The sequence below is a fragment of the Anopheles marshallii genome, chromosome 2 (assembly GCF_943734725.1).
Source record: "Anopheles marshallii chromosome 2, idAnoMarsDA_429_01, whole genome shotgun sequence".
Classification (NCBI taxonomy): domain Eukaryota; kingdom Metazoa; phylum Arthropoda; class Insecta; order Diptera; family Culicidae; genus Anopheles; species Anopheles marshallii.
Genome location: NC_071326.1, coordinates 27720857 through 27736691, shown reverse-complemented (window position 1 = coordinate 27736691; position 15835 = coordinate 27720857). Strand labels below are relative to the sequence as shown.

The 15835-nt window shown below is 44.5% G+C and overlaps 2 protein-coding genes across 2 annotated transcripts in view; one reads left to right on the top strand and one right to left on the bottom strand.

Moving 5' to 3' along the window:
• Positions 1 to 15835, bottom strand: part of LOC128710389 (uncharacterized) — a 39879-nt gene that overhangs the window by 13550 nt on the left and 10494 nt on the right. The gene's annotated exons all lie outside the window — the stretch shown is intronic.
• On the top strand, positions 602 to 9422 carry LOC128710390 (glucose-dependent insulinotropic receptor-like). The gene is made up of 4 exons (XM_053805443.1): positions 602 to 860; positions 2544 to 2678; positions 8067 to 8216; positions 8290 to 9422. Exons 1-4 carry the CDS (start codon positions 602 to 604, stop codon positions 9420 to 9422), a joined length of 1677 nt encoding a protein of 558 aa, XP_053661418.1.

Sequence of the window (15835 nt, the reverse complement as noted above, 5' to 3'; positions counted from 1 at the left end):
ACAGGTTCCTCTCTACTCAATGGTTCACGCCTTGTGGGACGAGTTTGGTCGATGAAAAGTGCATGTGCAGTGCTACCCGGCCCTCCTTCGCCCCATCCCGATACAGCTGACAATCGATCGAAACCAAATTCTTCATTCATTTGATGCTCGCCAAGCAAATCGGTTTTTTTTTTGTTCCTTCGACACGTCACTAACATGTCACGCCTTGGTGTACGATGTTGTGCACACAACTCCGGCAAGCTTCGACCAGCTGGCAAGGCCAACACAAAAAAAAAAACAAACAAACAAGCCCTATCATCAAATCGTTTACGTCCGGTAGCAATTAATGTTTGATTTCAATTTTACCCCCAACTCATCCACAGACGGACCCTAGCCCAGCCTTGCTTCGTCGGAGCACCGAGAACCTAACCATTTCCGGTACTGGTCTGCTGCCCAGCCCAGCTGGTAGCAATAGCTCTCGCACGAACATTTTCATAACCTGCCCACCCGGCAGGTGTGAAAAGACGCTGCGCCACGAAAAAAAAACCCGAACGCCGTCTGAAAGATCTAACGATTTCTTGTCTCTTCTGGCGCTGCTTATCTTCTCCAAACCCGCACAAGCATGGGAAAGGTGCAAGCGCAAAGCTACGATGATTACGACCGGATACGATACTTTTACTACATCCGGCCACCGCAGACGCCCGTACCGAAGGACTGGTGGATCGATCCGATGGCAACCACCACCGAATCCGTCACCACGCTCAGTGCGAGCGAGGAAACTACACTGCTGCTGTACGACATCTTCATACCGCTGCTCGGTTCACTCATCATAATACTCAACCTGATCGTGGTCGTGTCCGGTGTACTGCTGCTGCGAAAAGGTAACCACATCCTGTGCCACGCTATCACGCGCCATTTATTCACTCGGTAAATGTTAAATGTCATCCTACGCTCGGCGGAGTATCGTGTGGAATTTGGTTGAATGTCAAACATTAAAACAAGGACCCGAAAAGCTTCGTGTCGCACTAGTACCGACTGAGATGAAGGAAACTTTTTCGTAGAAGAGAAAAAGAGGAAGGAGTGAGGCAACGAGAAAGTTTAAAAAGTTTTCAATCAAACAGAACAACCCGCACGTGAACAAATACGCTCTTTTTCGAAAGCATTTGAATATTTTATGCCACTTACAAACTAGCTATGCCGATCGGTCGAATATTGTTTACACAATATTCCGCATCCCGCCAAGTTTATTGGGTTCCTGCCTGCGGTTGGTTTGCAACTGGAACGCAAATGAAACGTCCCAGGTATAGCATAAACATGACAAACGTACACAATCGAGCGAGCGGCAGCTATAAATTGCACACTTTTATCGTTCGTGTTCATAATTCATATCCCCCCTTTTGTTTACATTTCATTTTACAAAGATGATTTAAATGCACTTTGAAAATGCATGAATTTCAAATAACCCCAGCTAATGACGGTTTAGCGAAATAGGTTATGCGTCCGATGGTTCGGTGTAATTTTATACCGCCTAGAAGTATGCAATCTCACAAATTAGATAATTTTAATGAGAAATCAGACAAAAAAACACTTTAAATGGTGTAAAAGTAAACGTATTGAGTTAAGATATACAGCTAATTACGGTTTAGCCAAATAGATTAAGCGTCCGATGGTTCGGTGTAATCTTATACCGCCTAAAAGTATGCAATCTCACAATTTAGTACATTTTAATGAGGAATCAGACGACAAAACACTTTAAATTGTGTAATTGCAAACGTACTGAGCTAAGATAATGTTCTGATTCTAATCTTATCATATTTTAGTTGAGATTAGCATAGGTATTGATACACTTGCTTTATTTAGTTTGTGAAGACTTATGTTCAAACGGTTACGTATTCTGACCATACTGTCGGGGATTACCAATTTTTGAACAGTGTCGTACGAGAATCCTATCAGCAAAGTATTGCTTCGTAGTTGGTATTGAATGGAGGTAGTTGAAAGCATCGGTGACCCATACGGCACGAAACGAAAAAGCCGATAGCTGTTCGTTGATTAGAACTATTCGACTAGACCTTGCTATATACGTAGCACAATCGTGAAAGAATCGAAAGATCTGGAAAACGATTGATGAACTGACAATTTCGGTAAAATCGTTTGTTCTTCTGGCATGACTTTTTTTGTGCATATGGGTAATTTCACTTGTCGTGAAGGCAAAGAATACTGTGGGAAGCGGAATTGATGATGTGAGCTGTATTGAGTATGCTATTTAAGAGGCCATAATTGAGATAGTTATCTAAAACGGTAATACATCAGCTTCCAACACCTTAAGTTCGCTTAGGTTGGTTGTTTTTCTTCTCATTCGATTCACGAACCATTGCCAACCACTGTATACTATTTGTTTAACAGACAACTTCAAACAACAACAGCAACCTTATAGAAAACTGTAAAATAACTTTAAAGCAATTAGCATCAATTTCGTTACTCCATAAATCCGCCAAATATTGGCACACTAACAAATTGCCACTAACATCCCAGTAACATTCTACTCGTCTGGTTTTTTTTTGCAGGTCAGCAACCGTACACCACGTACATGTTTCTCGGGAACGTGGCGGTATCGGATTTATTGACGGGCTTTGCCGTCATGTTTGGACAGTATGCACCACGTGAGCGACGTGCCGAGGAAAACTGCACCCTAATGATAGGTAGGTTATTTCACCGTCCATCTTGCCCCCGAAAAGATCCTACCGATGACTCAAAGCACGAGCTATCTATTTCCGTTAATCCATCCTCCGGTGTTCCGTGAATCGTTTTCCCGTGCATCGCTATGTTTTGTTCACTGTACCGGTAATTCCGGCAGCACATTATCGCATTAGCGCACAGAGCAGCATTGCTTTTCACCAAACTGCACTTCCCGGACCCGGACGGTTCGACGTGTAGCAAATCAATACGTTACCGGAATGGAGAATGGTCGTATCGGAAAAATGAAACACACACACGCGCACACATTTCACATGCCATTCGCCTCATATGCAGCAGGCCCACAAACAGATACCGGGAGCCATTCATGCTCGCCTCAATGGCGCTCGATGACGGTCGAGCCTGAGCGGATTGGCAAAGGTTGTGATGCTGCAAATTTATCATACCGTGCCGGTCACACAATAAAGTGTGCACCACCATTTGCCCGTTCTAGGTTTTGGGTGGTTGCAACTCGCGGTGCAATCGATTCCACGCTGTTGCGTTCCATATTTATTAACCTCTTTATTTATTTATTCGTTTCGTTTTATTTCGATATTATTTAATCGCATCAATTTTTCCGCCTGACGAGCGCAAAATATTGGTTCTTCCCTATGGACGGGGAATGGATGTGTTTTTTTTTTTTGCTGTGCCGTAGGATCTGTTTTAGCCAGCGAGAAGCTGCGACGAATGACGGAGACAGTCAATTAATCGTTGATTGAGCCAATCCTTATCCAATCGCCATAAATAATGTGCACACGCTGTCGATGGGATTATTTCCCGGTGGCATGGACTAAACCCGAAACCGGCCACCGTGGTTATAATGGTAGTGAAGCTTAAACAGGGCTTTGTTCGACTATGATTGGTGGAACAGGCTGCATTATTCGTTTGGAGCTTTACAATTTATAAATAATATGGCAGTGCGATGAATAAGCTCCGGTGGCATTGTGGTGGTACGTTGGATTTCGATTACCAAACAAACGTGTTATTACTTTTTCTACAATTAGCTTTTTTAAAGCATTATTTAAAAATGGTCACAATAAATGATCACAACCTAATCACTAAATTCCGCAACGTTTTATTGATGTAAGCGTTTTCAAATGTGAATTGCATACCTTCAGGGGCATTCTGCGCATTTCACATACAAAAGCGCCTAAATGCACGCAATACGTTGTACAAATTCGCAGAAATTAGTTAATAGGAAGCGCACGGTTTTGTGATCAATGTTCGTTACGAAACATTTTCTGATCAGTGATAATATTTTATTTACACACCTAGTACGTGTGTGTCATTTCGAACTGACTAACTAAAAGGATATTCAGTGCGAAATTGATTACTGACACTCTAGCAGTCGATTAAACATTCCGACGCGGAATAATATCAATGATTCAAAATGCTTCTAAGCATGCTCCCGATAGACCTACTTCTTCCCCACACTACGAATGCCCTTTGGGACCATCCGTGCATCCAGTGTCTCTTGCATGAACACATTATTAAGCTTCATTTAGACGTTGCTTTAGATCTTTCGGTATGAAATAAACATGTGCGGGTCACGTTAAGGACACGGTCTCCCTCGAGCAATATTAAACCACCCCAGGAAACGTACTGCAAAAAGCAAAACAGACAAAAAACCCCCCATTCCATGGCCGGTAGCAGTGCAAAATTAAACTCTCCAAACAGCACAAGGAAGAGACACAAGCACAAGCGCATAGCCTTGTTTTTTTTTTTTTTTCTTTGCGCCTTTTGACCTCGTGAAAAATGAACATCGTCGTCCAATGTATGAAAACTCGACTGGGCGCCCACGTACATACATCATTGCCGGTTGCTCGCGGGTGGATGTATGTGCCTTCGCGCATATACGTGTGTGCCATTCCCAGATGCCACCCAGAGCGACTGTGGAATGTGGACCACATTTTCGCACACGCCTTTGCAGAGTGCCATTAGCTTTGTACCTCGCCCCCAAATATTGCCACCAAAATGCTTCAACTTCGGTGGATGCAATTTAATGAATTAATCTATCTATTTCTTCACGAGCGTTTGCGGTAACCGGTCCTCTGATGGGAGGAGAAAAGGCAAAGATGTGTGACTTTTTTGTTCAGCGGAACTACATTTCCAACATTCTTCTGCTGTTGTGATTCAAGCTCACGACGATGCCTTTCCATCAGTGCGAGCAATTATTCATATGACATCTCACTCCGTACCCATATCATCCAGCTGGCCCCCCAAAACAAAAAATGCCTCACTCAAACTTCGAATTGTGCGACACCGTGCAAACCTTTGGCACAACCCCGACGAAAGGAAGCTGTTGGTGGGAAAGCCATGTCAACTGAATTAGCGTACGAGGTGGCAGCAGGAGCCAGGTGTCATATGTGCAAAAGACTACCATTAACGTACCGAAACCTGGCAGTTAGAGAACATCGAAGACAGAGAGATAAAGCGTAGAGAGGGAGAGAAAACCCCGAAAGGATATGCAAATGAAATATGACGTGTGTCGTAGTTTGATTAATTATTTCAAATTACGCTTCTTAATTAGCCCCGGACGTAGCCCCGCGTGACGTCCCCATTTCCCGTACAAACCCACCGAACGCATCAGTCAGTGCTGTGTGCTGTGCAGTGGGAGTTGGCATTGCTAAATTGTATATGCATCAAGGAAAACTTTCATCGCACTCACACATACACACACATACGCAAGGAGATGGTTAGTATTCAAATACATTCTGGCAGCGGGCAAATACTAGCACCCCGGGATGACTTCATGATGGCGGTCGTCTATCGCATCATCATCAGCATCATCATCATCAACGGCAGACATTTGCATTTCATAGCCCGGGTGGTCGGCGAAGTCATAAACAGCCGAAACACCAAGCACCTGAAGCGACACGACAGTTTTCGTCGAAATTTTCCACTAATCCTAACAAAGGCAAAACGGGTTTCACACAATCACCAACCGGGTGCCTGGTTCTTGGTCATACTTTCCCATACCGCCCCAAAACTTATCAAATGAAGTCTTTAAGGTCTATTAGCACATAAATATAGCGGCGTTCGCACTACTTCGCTAACGCTGCACCATGAGCATACATACCGGTGTATGTGTGATGGAGAGCAGTGAAGTCGTGTAAGATGCAGCTTGCGTGTCGATGGAGAACTTTCCTCGAACAAGTGGAGCACGCACATCAAACACAAGAAGTTAAGCCACCACTCGCAGCTCAATCAGATCCATATCATGGGGTAGATTTAATTTCACACTACCACCCGATCATTACGTTCACTTTGCAGTAAGAGAAGCTACAATAATGGGTGAAAATTTGTACCTTAAAAAACCGATACGAAGCGCAGGAAAACCCCGCTAAACATAGTTGGACAAACAAACACACACATAAATACACCACCCCACATGCTAAATGCAGCCCGAATTGTTTTAAATCAACAAATTCTTCTCCCATCATACCACGAATTCCGCGGCCAATGTTTCGAGCACGGACATGAAAAATCGGGAAAACTTCTTCCATCATTGGCACTGGTTCAGTCGTCGTTTGTCGTGCAGGCCGGTGCGGATTGGTTGGTCTGGTTGTTTTGCTTTTATTTATTTTAAAACTGCAACTTGCATCGAACTGGTTTTTGGGTGGGTGGTGGATTGTGAATCACAGAGTTTTGCCTTTGTTTTCCTTTTCTACCACTTTTTCTGTTTTTGCTTTTGAAGTGCAATCAAGAGCAAACGGGAATTTTGTGATTATTTTTATTTGCTTTAAACGATGTTAGTCGTCTTTTGCCATTGCCAAGCGAGAGCGTACATGGATACCATTTCGCCAGCAAGCATGGGAATCAATTCTAGCGAAAAAGAAACGGTAGCATATCACATTCCAACGAGTGGAATGAGCAACTCTAAAAAAAGAACCCGTTTCAACAGAAAAGCACAAAAACAATGGCGAAATAATTCTTGCTACAGTGTGCTACAGTGGGGAATGGAAAGCTAGTTTCACGGACAAAACAAAAAAAAACATGCCAAACGCTATGAGGCTAATGAATTGAAAGCTTTCAATCATGCGATAATGGTAAATTTATCTCATTAAATATGCATCAACTTGATGGTTGGTTCATTGAGATACGAATTAAGAATAAAAAAGGGCCCCCTTTTCCCCCCATTCGACGTTTAAAACTGCAACATATTACATGTTGGCTAAGAGACTGGGGGTGGGCAACATTTGTGGGTAACAATGTCAAACCCTTAGGCATGTAATAAGTTGGGCGTTTCTGTACATATTAACCACATAATAGACATACTTTTCGCAAATTAAATGATCTTCTTTGGCCATCGAACCTCGTTAGCGTTAGTCACCCGCGGTCATTGCATTCAAAGCAACATTACACGATTGACAGCGAACATATTCCTGCAAATTGCATACCACTTGCCGTGCTTTTAGTCTATGTTAATTGTTGTAGTACCCACTCGACTATATCCTACCTTGTTTAACCCTTCAACCGCTCTGCCCGAGAGGGACTCGGGCTTGGATTTATCAAGATTTAAAAAAGTTCAATTCAACCTCGACTTAATAGGTATCAGTATTAGAAGCGATTACTAAAATTAAACAACAATAGTCATATCGTTCAAAGATTCTAATGTTGTTTTTTTTTTTATTCAACAAGAACGGCCAGGCCGTATTGCTTAAACATTCTTATGTTTTATGACAAAAAATAAGAAACCACGCATATTGCATACCTTTGGGCGCTTTCAAAACGAGTACCACAAATCTACGAAACCTACGAGTACGAAACCTCCTGAAGTTATGCATATTGCATATTACTTTTTGCAGTGCTTTTAGTATATTCTATTTACTATAGTACCCTTTCGATTACATTTCTCTTATTTAGATTAACCTTATGATTTATAATAAAATATAGGAAAGCACTGGTATTGCATAGCGCTGGGCGTTTTCGTAACGAGACCCACAAAATGAAACCTCCTAAAGTTATGCAATTTGTGTTACACAATTTCCTTTTTAACATCTTGCTTGCACCGGTTAACCAGACTGTCAAACGGGGACGGTACATGCTGATGCTCTTTTCGTATAATCCTTACCGCAATTGATGCACGTGTACGACCTCCACATACGGTCAAACGGAACGAACGGAGGCCCTTTGATCCATACCGCATACCGTATGCAAAACTCCAACTTCCAACGGAAGGGTGGAATAAAATTAGATTCAGCTATCCGAATCAGAACCCGTAATCGAATGCCATTCTGGCGTGAAGTCTGCCCGAAGCCGGGTGGAGTAATTGTGTACCCTACCAGCCATTGGTATTCTCAACCCACTGTCTCTTGCTCCTTATGCTCTCTGTCTCTACCGCTCAATTACAGGTCTCATAGTATCCACATCATTGGTCTCGGTGTACAGCGTGGGACTGATAGCGATCGATCGGTACCTTTACATCGTCTATGGACTGCAGTACCAGCGCTACTTAACGCGCACCCGGGCGCGTATACTGATTGCCGCCACCTGGATCCTTGGTGAGTACAACCGGCATCACAAATGACCCGTGTTATGAACTAATGTTTCGTTGCTTGCTTTTTAACTGTTCAGGAGCTACGATAGGGTTTCTGCCCGCGTTCGGGTGGCGCGGCGATACGGATGGTGGTCGAACATGCTGGTTCATACGGTTGGCCCCACCGGGCCTGGTGATCCTGACGGCAGTCGTCGGCATACTGCCGGTCCTGCTCGTCATCATCCTGTACGGCATCATCCTGCAGAAGGCACTGCGTCGCGTTAACCAGCTGAAAAAAGCGTCGCGCGAACTGCGCGGCGTACAGACCGGTAATCTGCGACTGTTTCGCGGTGGTGCAAACGGGACGGCAGCCATACCACCGCCCGCCCTATCCAGCCCGGTGGAACTAAATCGATCCGGCGCCAACCAATCGGACACGGACCACGGTTTAAGCGAGGATGAACTTTCGCGCGATACCACCAAGCGTTGCTTCTGTCTGCGTTCGCGATGCTGCACCACCGGCCCGCACCCGAACCGGGCACAGAAGGCGCTGAACGGAACCGATTCCAGCATACCCGCGGTGTCCACCGGCATGATGGCGGTGGCAGCGACAACGACGACAACCACGACCGGCAGCAGCAAAAGCCCGACCAAGTGGAAGGCGATAAAAGTCGTGATGTTCACGACGGGCAGCTTCGTCGTAACGTGGGTGCCGTACTTCATCGCGAGCCTAATGTACGTCGCGTGCGATCCGGTAACGAACGGGGAGTTCTGCCGCAGCCTGCAGTTCGCCATCGCCAGCCCCCTGGCCATACTCGGGTTCGCCAACAGCCTGCTCAATCCGATCATTTACGCCTGGTGGCACAATGGGTTCCGTGCCTGGATGAAGCGGCTTGCCGGCAAGGTCAGTCAGCGGGTTTGCTGCTGCTGCTGCTGTGGTCGGTACCGGCGCGAGGACGACGATGCAGGCCCACCGTGTACCGTACGCTGCTGCCATAAATCATCATCGCGTACGGCGCCATCGACTGAAGCTGCCGCGAATCGGATCAGCGCCAACGGGAGCAGCAGCGATGGAATCGGACCTAACCGGCTGTCAAACCGCACGGTGGCAACGACCGTCGGGCGTAGGTCGCGCACGGTTGCTCCGCCCCAGAGCGACCAGGAATTTTCCATCACCGATGACACCGATGTGGAGCAACCGTCGGGTATGGTAATCGGGACACGCCTCTAGATGGAGAGGGGACGGAGGGCGGGGACCGATTTCCCGACGAAATTGCCAACCAAAAACCTCAGGAACATGTCGAGGACATTCTCATCAAAGAGCATCGCCAAAAAAGCACACGGTGCTGCAAAAGTTTCGGTCGCTGCACTGAACCGTTCACTGCGGGTACCGAGAACGCTCAGGGCGCCAGCAGGACGACATAAGCGCCAGCCGCCCATACGGGAGGGTGAAAGGGCAAAAAGCCATGGAGAATTAGATTTAAGTTACCATGTACTTACCACAGACACACAGACATATGCGGTTAATGCCCCGTGGATTGTCTTCACGGCTCGTGCTGTGCAATTGTGCAACTGCATTCGCTCGAAACTAACCGAATTAAGGGCGACCAATTCATGACAGCTACATCAGGAGATTGCATTGCGCGATGCCAGGAGTAGCGTAAATTGCGTCGTACATACAGTATTTTTTTACTTTGCATTAACTTTACTTTACGGTAGCAGTTAAGTTAAATTTAAAACTAGCAGTAATGAGGAAAGGGTTCCTGTTCCTGCATGCTGCAGACGATCTTGAGCATTCGTATTTCGTAGAATAGCACAATAAAGTTCTGTCAGTGAACTATTAAGATAATGTTGGTGGGCTCCTGTAATGCCCGACCTTTCCACGTCGAAGGCTATTAATTATCTAACGACTATAGAGCGCAAGAAGCCGTGCCAGCTTCGCCACACTTTTCGCAAGAAATCCCTTTCTTTGCGCTCAATAATGGCTTGTTATTTGCATAAGCAAATTACAGCCATCACTTTGGCTTCTGAAACAAGAGAAGCAATTATGATACAATAAAGGGCAATGTAATGATGCTGTGATGTACCGTGCCAGGCCAGGCCAGTGTCTCCTTTTGGCAGACAACGACCAGCGATCGCGTTGCTGACACTCTCGTTCGCTTGTACGCTGGACACTTTGAATTATTGATTTCTATGTGACCCACTGGTGAAAGTTTCACTTCCTTACGCAGCACATACGCAGCGCACATATCCATTTGCATTACACAACCCACACAAAGGCCACATACGCTCATTGGAATGCATGGCACCATATCACTCCATGGCCCATTCGTTAGCAAAACAGCTAAACTTATCTCGAGCATTAACTGTATTAATTATTCATTTGCTCGTTTCCACAGCTTCCATAGCACACCCTCCGGTGCTGCGTGGTGGCCGAAGTTTCAAGATGGATTCTTCCGACTGCTGGCATATAAATTTAGTCTTTCATTTCTTGGAATCCCTGCCGCAAACGGGTCGGTGATCGGCGTGCGTTGTTGTAGCATCAGCATCGTCGTTGGGTTGCATCAATTATAAAATAAATTAATTACGGCAGACCAACGGTTGCCCGTAGAGGGAAGCCTGATCTACTTTTCGTAAATTGAAAAGTTTCTGACAAAAAAAGTTTCAAGGCTCGGGAAAGAATGCACCAGCGGATGCAAGTGAGGGGAGGAAAGAAAAAAAAAATATCAAAATCAATAATTTATTTTAAGTTCGTTTCTATCGATATTGATTAGAGAGCTGCTCCTCTATTCCAGGGGTCGGCAAAGTGCAGCCTGTGGGATAAATCAAGCACGCCAAATTATTTTGCCATCACGATGCCAAAAAAACATATCTGGGAGACATCATCGATATCAATTGTGTTGTATTTGTCCATCTTTCTCTACAAAATTTATTACGACGTCTTTCACAGTGACCAATTAATTCTTGGCCGATCTGAAAGCTCACTACATGTTGCTTCATCAGTTCAGAACGCATGCGGTAATGGAGATAGTTTTGGTTACAAGTTGCTCAACGCACAAATCGAAACTTAATGTCCTAAGAAAACGATTATCGGTACCATGTAACAGCGCTTAAGGATGGCAGAGTTCAATGATTCCAAAATCCAACTAATCATTATCGTTGTTTTTTTTATACTCTCAGCAGGAATTCTAAGGATTTTGAACCAAGTACTGTCAAGTCTCTCTAAGGTAGGGTCTCGCAAAGATAGCAAGTCTCCTTGAGATGAACATTTTTGACAGTCTCTTCATTTTCAATACATTTTATGTCTCTCAAGGCTGCAAAGCTTCCCTAACATGGCATTCTCTAAGCTGCACATAATGTTAGCACACCAATGTCTCTCTACGGCAGCCCTACGTGCACCCTAGCAGAACCAATACGCTTGGATGTTGTTGCGTTTGTTTATAGAGACTTTTAGTCTTTCGACTGCATTCGTCTCTTGTTACACTTGGATAATTTATAAGAAAATGTTAACAAAGGCCTTACGATAGCACCTATTTTATGAGATTAAAACCTCGTTTGGAGTGTCTGGCTCGCAGGTTCAGAACTGTTTTTACTATCTGACTCTATTCGTGAAAGGTGTGCCGACCCCTGTTGTATACGACCGGAGAAGACGTGTGGAAATGATTACCTTTGCTTTCAAACGTCCACTGCATACTTCTAGGCGCTTAAATAAAAGCTTCAATTGTGCGTGAAATAACCTGGTTTTTTTATTCAACAAGTACGGCCAGGCCGTATTGCTAAGTAACCTGGTATAATGAGACAAATTTTGTAGTTCGATCACTGCTAAGATTGTAATATACAACTTTTGCAGCACTCAATCAATTACGACTTCCGTGTTACGTTTTCCTCAGCAATCCCACCGCACATCTCACAAATCCCCCAGCGTAGTTTTTGCGAAAAGCTATTCATGAGCAACCATTTTATACCGATACAGGTTGCTGACCTGGTGCAATAACTCATTCAAAAGTTTGTGCCAAATCCTTTTCATGGTACCGTAGAACCGTAGAACTTTTGCTAGCTTTCATACACATTTTCTCCCAGCTTGGGTTAAAGGTCAGCACCAAAAACAACATTGTGGTCGAGATACGCGCAAGGATACATTCCACCAACCGTGTCTTTCAACAGTTTGAAGAAAGACGATCTGGGACTTCACCGAACCATTATAGTTCCTGCACTTGCAGCTATATATCATGTATCCATTTAACCGGTACCTGCATATCAAGCCTCTGAGATATAACCAAAACGGACGAAACCCTCATAGCCGCACTCGACAGGAAGGTGATCAAATTAATTTTTAACCCCGTGTGTGTGGATTAATGGAACAGACACGCGAGACTGTGGTGGGCTGTTCATGCCATGAGAATTACACCAGACGACTCAGTCCGTGAATTCTCATTAAGAAAGACCAGAACAACAGAATAACTGACGACGGTGCTGTCAACCGTTAGCGATTTAGAAGACTTCCTCAGCAGATCTTTGCGCAAAATTGACTACTGTCAACAAACAAAAACCAGCACGAAATAGCTGATGTTGGCGCCTGTAAGTATGCAATCAGTGTGTAAGATGTACAAAAGAATTATCCCAACTTGCTGTTTGGAAGCAAAATAAAAATGGCAATGAAAAGCACTCATTAAAACCGGTTGCATATGTTCTGAACATTCTAAGGAACTAATGTTATCCTTCACGTGCTATACGTTTTATAGCACATGCTGCTATTCATCTCACAGTGTGTACCGTTTCTGAAATCTAGAACAAGCAGCAGTCATCAACATGAGCTCGGTTTGCTACCGGTAGACTGTTGATAGTGGTAGTTACATTTCTGTTACACATTCATGTCGAAACAACACAACAACGACAACAAAAATAGCAACACACTCCAAAGTTACTGGAAAATCCACATGCGAGCATGAAGCTGCATAGCGTACCATGTGTAATCGTCAAGGATTTTCCTTGAAACACTCACGTAAAACCCCCAATGAAAGCGTCACCGAGCCGTATCATTACGGGATAAGCGCACCAAGCGCCACCTAGCATCATTCGTTTTGCGATGAAATGTGTCAAAAGTTCAAGGTCTCGACATGCTGTTTGCTGGTTGCCTAGTTTTTTTCGTGTATCTCATTACAGTGTTTGCATGAGCAACTCTTCGTTTCACCAAAGGAAACATATTTCATACGGATTTCGTACGCACCCTGTACGAAAGAAGCAGTTGTGCTTGCTTGCTGCTAACTGCACCATCATCCGCGCGGCGGAAAAAAAAAAACTCTCCATCTCTTGCACAGTGATTAAAACACGCACAAAACATATTCCCGCTCTGGTGCCCAACCGTACCCGGAGGCACTCGGCAACGGCAAAACACACTAAAACAAAGCACTTGCCACGGGTTTCAATATGTATCATCATCTCATTTGGAAAATATGCATACAAATATCCACACATTATGCATCGGTTGGACACCATGCCGCACGAACAAATGTCGTCAACGCTGCACTGCAAAATCTCGGCTCTCGAGCATCAGTTTCGAGCGCGTTTCGCTCCAACTTTGTTGCATCGCAACCGTGCACGGTGAATGTGCTGTGGAACGCTCCGTTTGAAGGACTCCCAGCGCTGTTGCTGATACGTTGCACAAGTGCCAGAGTCCTTCCGCCCAAGAGCCCACACAAAGAAACTCAAGTGGTGGAAAAATGTGGACCCAAAACCGGGTGCCGGGCAAACAGCCGCAATAAAAGAAAGGAAAATCGCCCACTTCGAGAGCTTTTTACCGGAAAGCGCACGGTGGCGATGCTGTATGCACATAAATGCATCGCGTATTTGCACCTGCCACCTGCCAGCCGTACAGTGCCGTGTGCGCCGCACACTGCACTGGGAACGTTCGGTATGCACTTCCGCTTTCCACTCTTTTGTCGGGCAAACTGGGCTGGAGTGCGGAAATTCCACCCAAATCCACCTCTCCACGAACGTACCGACGCACATACCGGGTACTATGGGGGTTTTTTTTTTCGTTCAAGATTTATAGCCAGCGGCTCACAAATTATTCATCCGGGCAAGATTAAAGATCGTCCGTTTGCCGATAGTGTTGTGGGGCAATATCGCGAAATGATCTATTGTGCATGTGGGTGCATTCTTTTGGGCTACCCAACATTTACCCGCATTGTTAGAACCATTGTCCCATAAACTACCGGCATTTTGGGTAGATCCCAACGGGACGATGCTTTGGGTGCTTTGAAAAATCAATATTTGGCTTGTGTTTTTCTTAGCCGCTAGTGCCGGAACGAGGTTGACACCGTGCACTTCCGACACCGTCGCTTATCAGACGGCACAGGGCTTCCTTCATAGGGACATATTTTTGCAAAAACTCGCACGTGAACGTATCTTCCTGAGCACGTTGTCAAAAATTTAAATTCTCAAACATCTCACCAATCTTTACATCTTCATGTTCAAAACTTCCGGCGTACTATAACCATACCACCAAACTTCACGGCACCAGCGCTGCTTTGGCCAATGGTACTTGACGCTGTTTCGGTTTCAATTACTCCCTTCTTTCTCGGTGAAGGGGTTGCTGGCGAGGACATAACAAAAACGAGCAAGCAACGTGGCTTCTGCACGCTTGTGCAACATGCTCTTAAACGCTCTTCACCAGAACGGAGGGTGGCGTTCGTTGGGACATAAAACTTCTATCTGAGTTGCGATATAAAATGCTCCCGAAAAGCTCTACGAACAGCCATCCTTTTTTTTTGCCGGAGGCAGATTTATTATGTTGTGTTTTACTGAGGGTTATATTTCAACGCAAACCTTTGCTTTTAAATTATGATGACTAGCGGAGGATATTGTTACACTCGGATCGTTTCAGGAGCATGCAAAACAGTACAATCCAGTCAGCACGGGATGCTTACAGTGCACGAAAGCAATAGGTAAGTAATTAATGTTTGATTTTAAATATTTTACCTGCTACCTACAACGGTGGTTGTTTCCAAATGTTTTCTTTAGAACGTCGTTAGTACAAAGCTTACCTTAATACTGAGAGTGTTGATTACAGACCTTAAAATGTCTAAACGGTTCCTCCGTTCCGCAAAAGCTTTAAAAAATTACCATAAAAAATACGCTACATAACTTTAGGCGTGAGCTTACCAAGAAAAAAAAACAACAGGAGAGTCCTCATTTTTTCTTACCAATTTTTTCCCTCGCCCTTGTCCATCTTACCGAAGATCATTGCTCAGACAGCAAGTGACAAACAAGCGGCCCCAATAATGGATGCCGTCATTTACATGAGTAAGCTTACGAGTTAAGGCCGGTTAACGTTTTATCCACGTTGACAGGCTTGTTAAACAGGATTGAATAGCTTTTGTCAAGCGTGTTATAAACGATTTTAGTAACGAGGACGGTTTTTATTGACAATGGCACGAAAGCAATTTAATAGATGTTTTTTATTCATGTATTATGAACCTTTTTGACTGAATGCTTATATTGATGAACGCCTAAAGGTAGGCAATCAATATTTTAAACCACTTTCGATCATTTACTGAATAAAAGCGGATGTTTTTGACACAAACTGAGCTACGGTAAGTCTTTGTAAAGAAGTTTATAAACCAAACAATGCCATAAGTTTAC

What these genes read in the sequence shown, in the direction of transcription:
- LOC128710390 (XM_053805443.1), top strand. Translation starts at nt 602, where the DNA reads ATGGGAAAGGTGCAAGCGCAAAGCTACGATGATTACGACCGGATACGA. An exon ending in TGTACTGCTGCTGCGAAAAG is followed by an intron (nt 861 to 2,543) that starts GTAACCACATCC and finishes TTTTTTTTGCAG; the next exon opens with GTCAGCAACCGTACACCACG. An exon ending in TGCCGCCACCTGGATCCTTG is followed by an intron (nt 8,217 to 8,289) that starts GTGAGTACAACC and finishes TTAACTGTTCAG; the next exon opens with GAGCTACGATAGGGTTTCTG.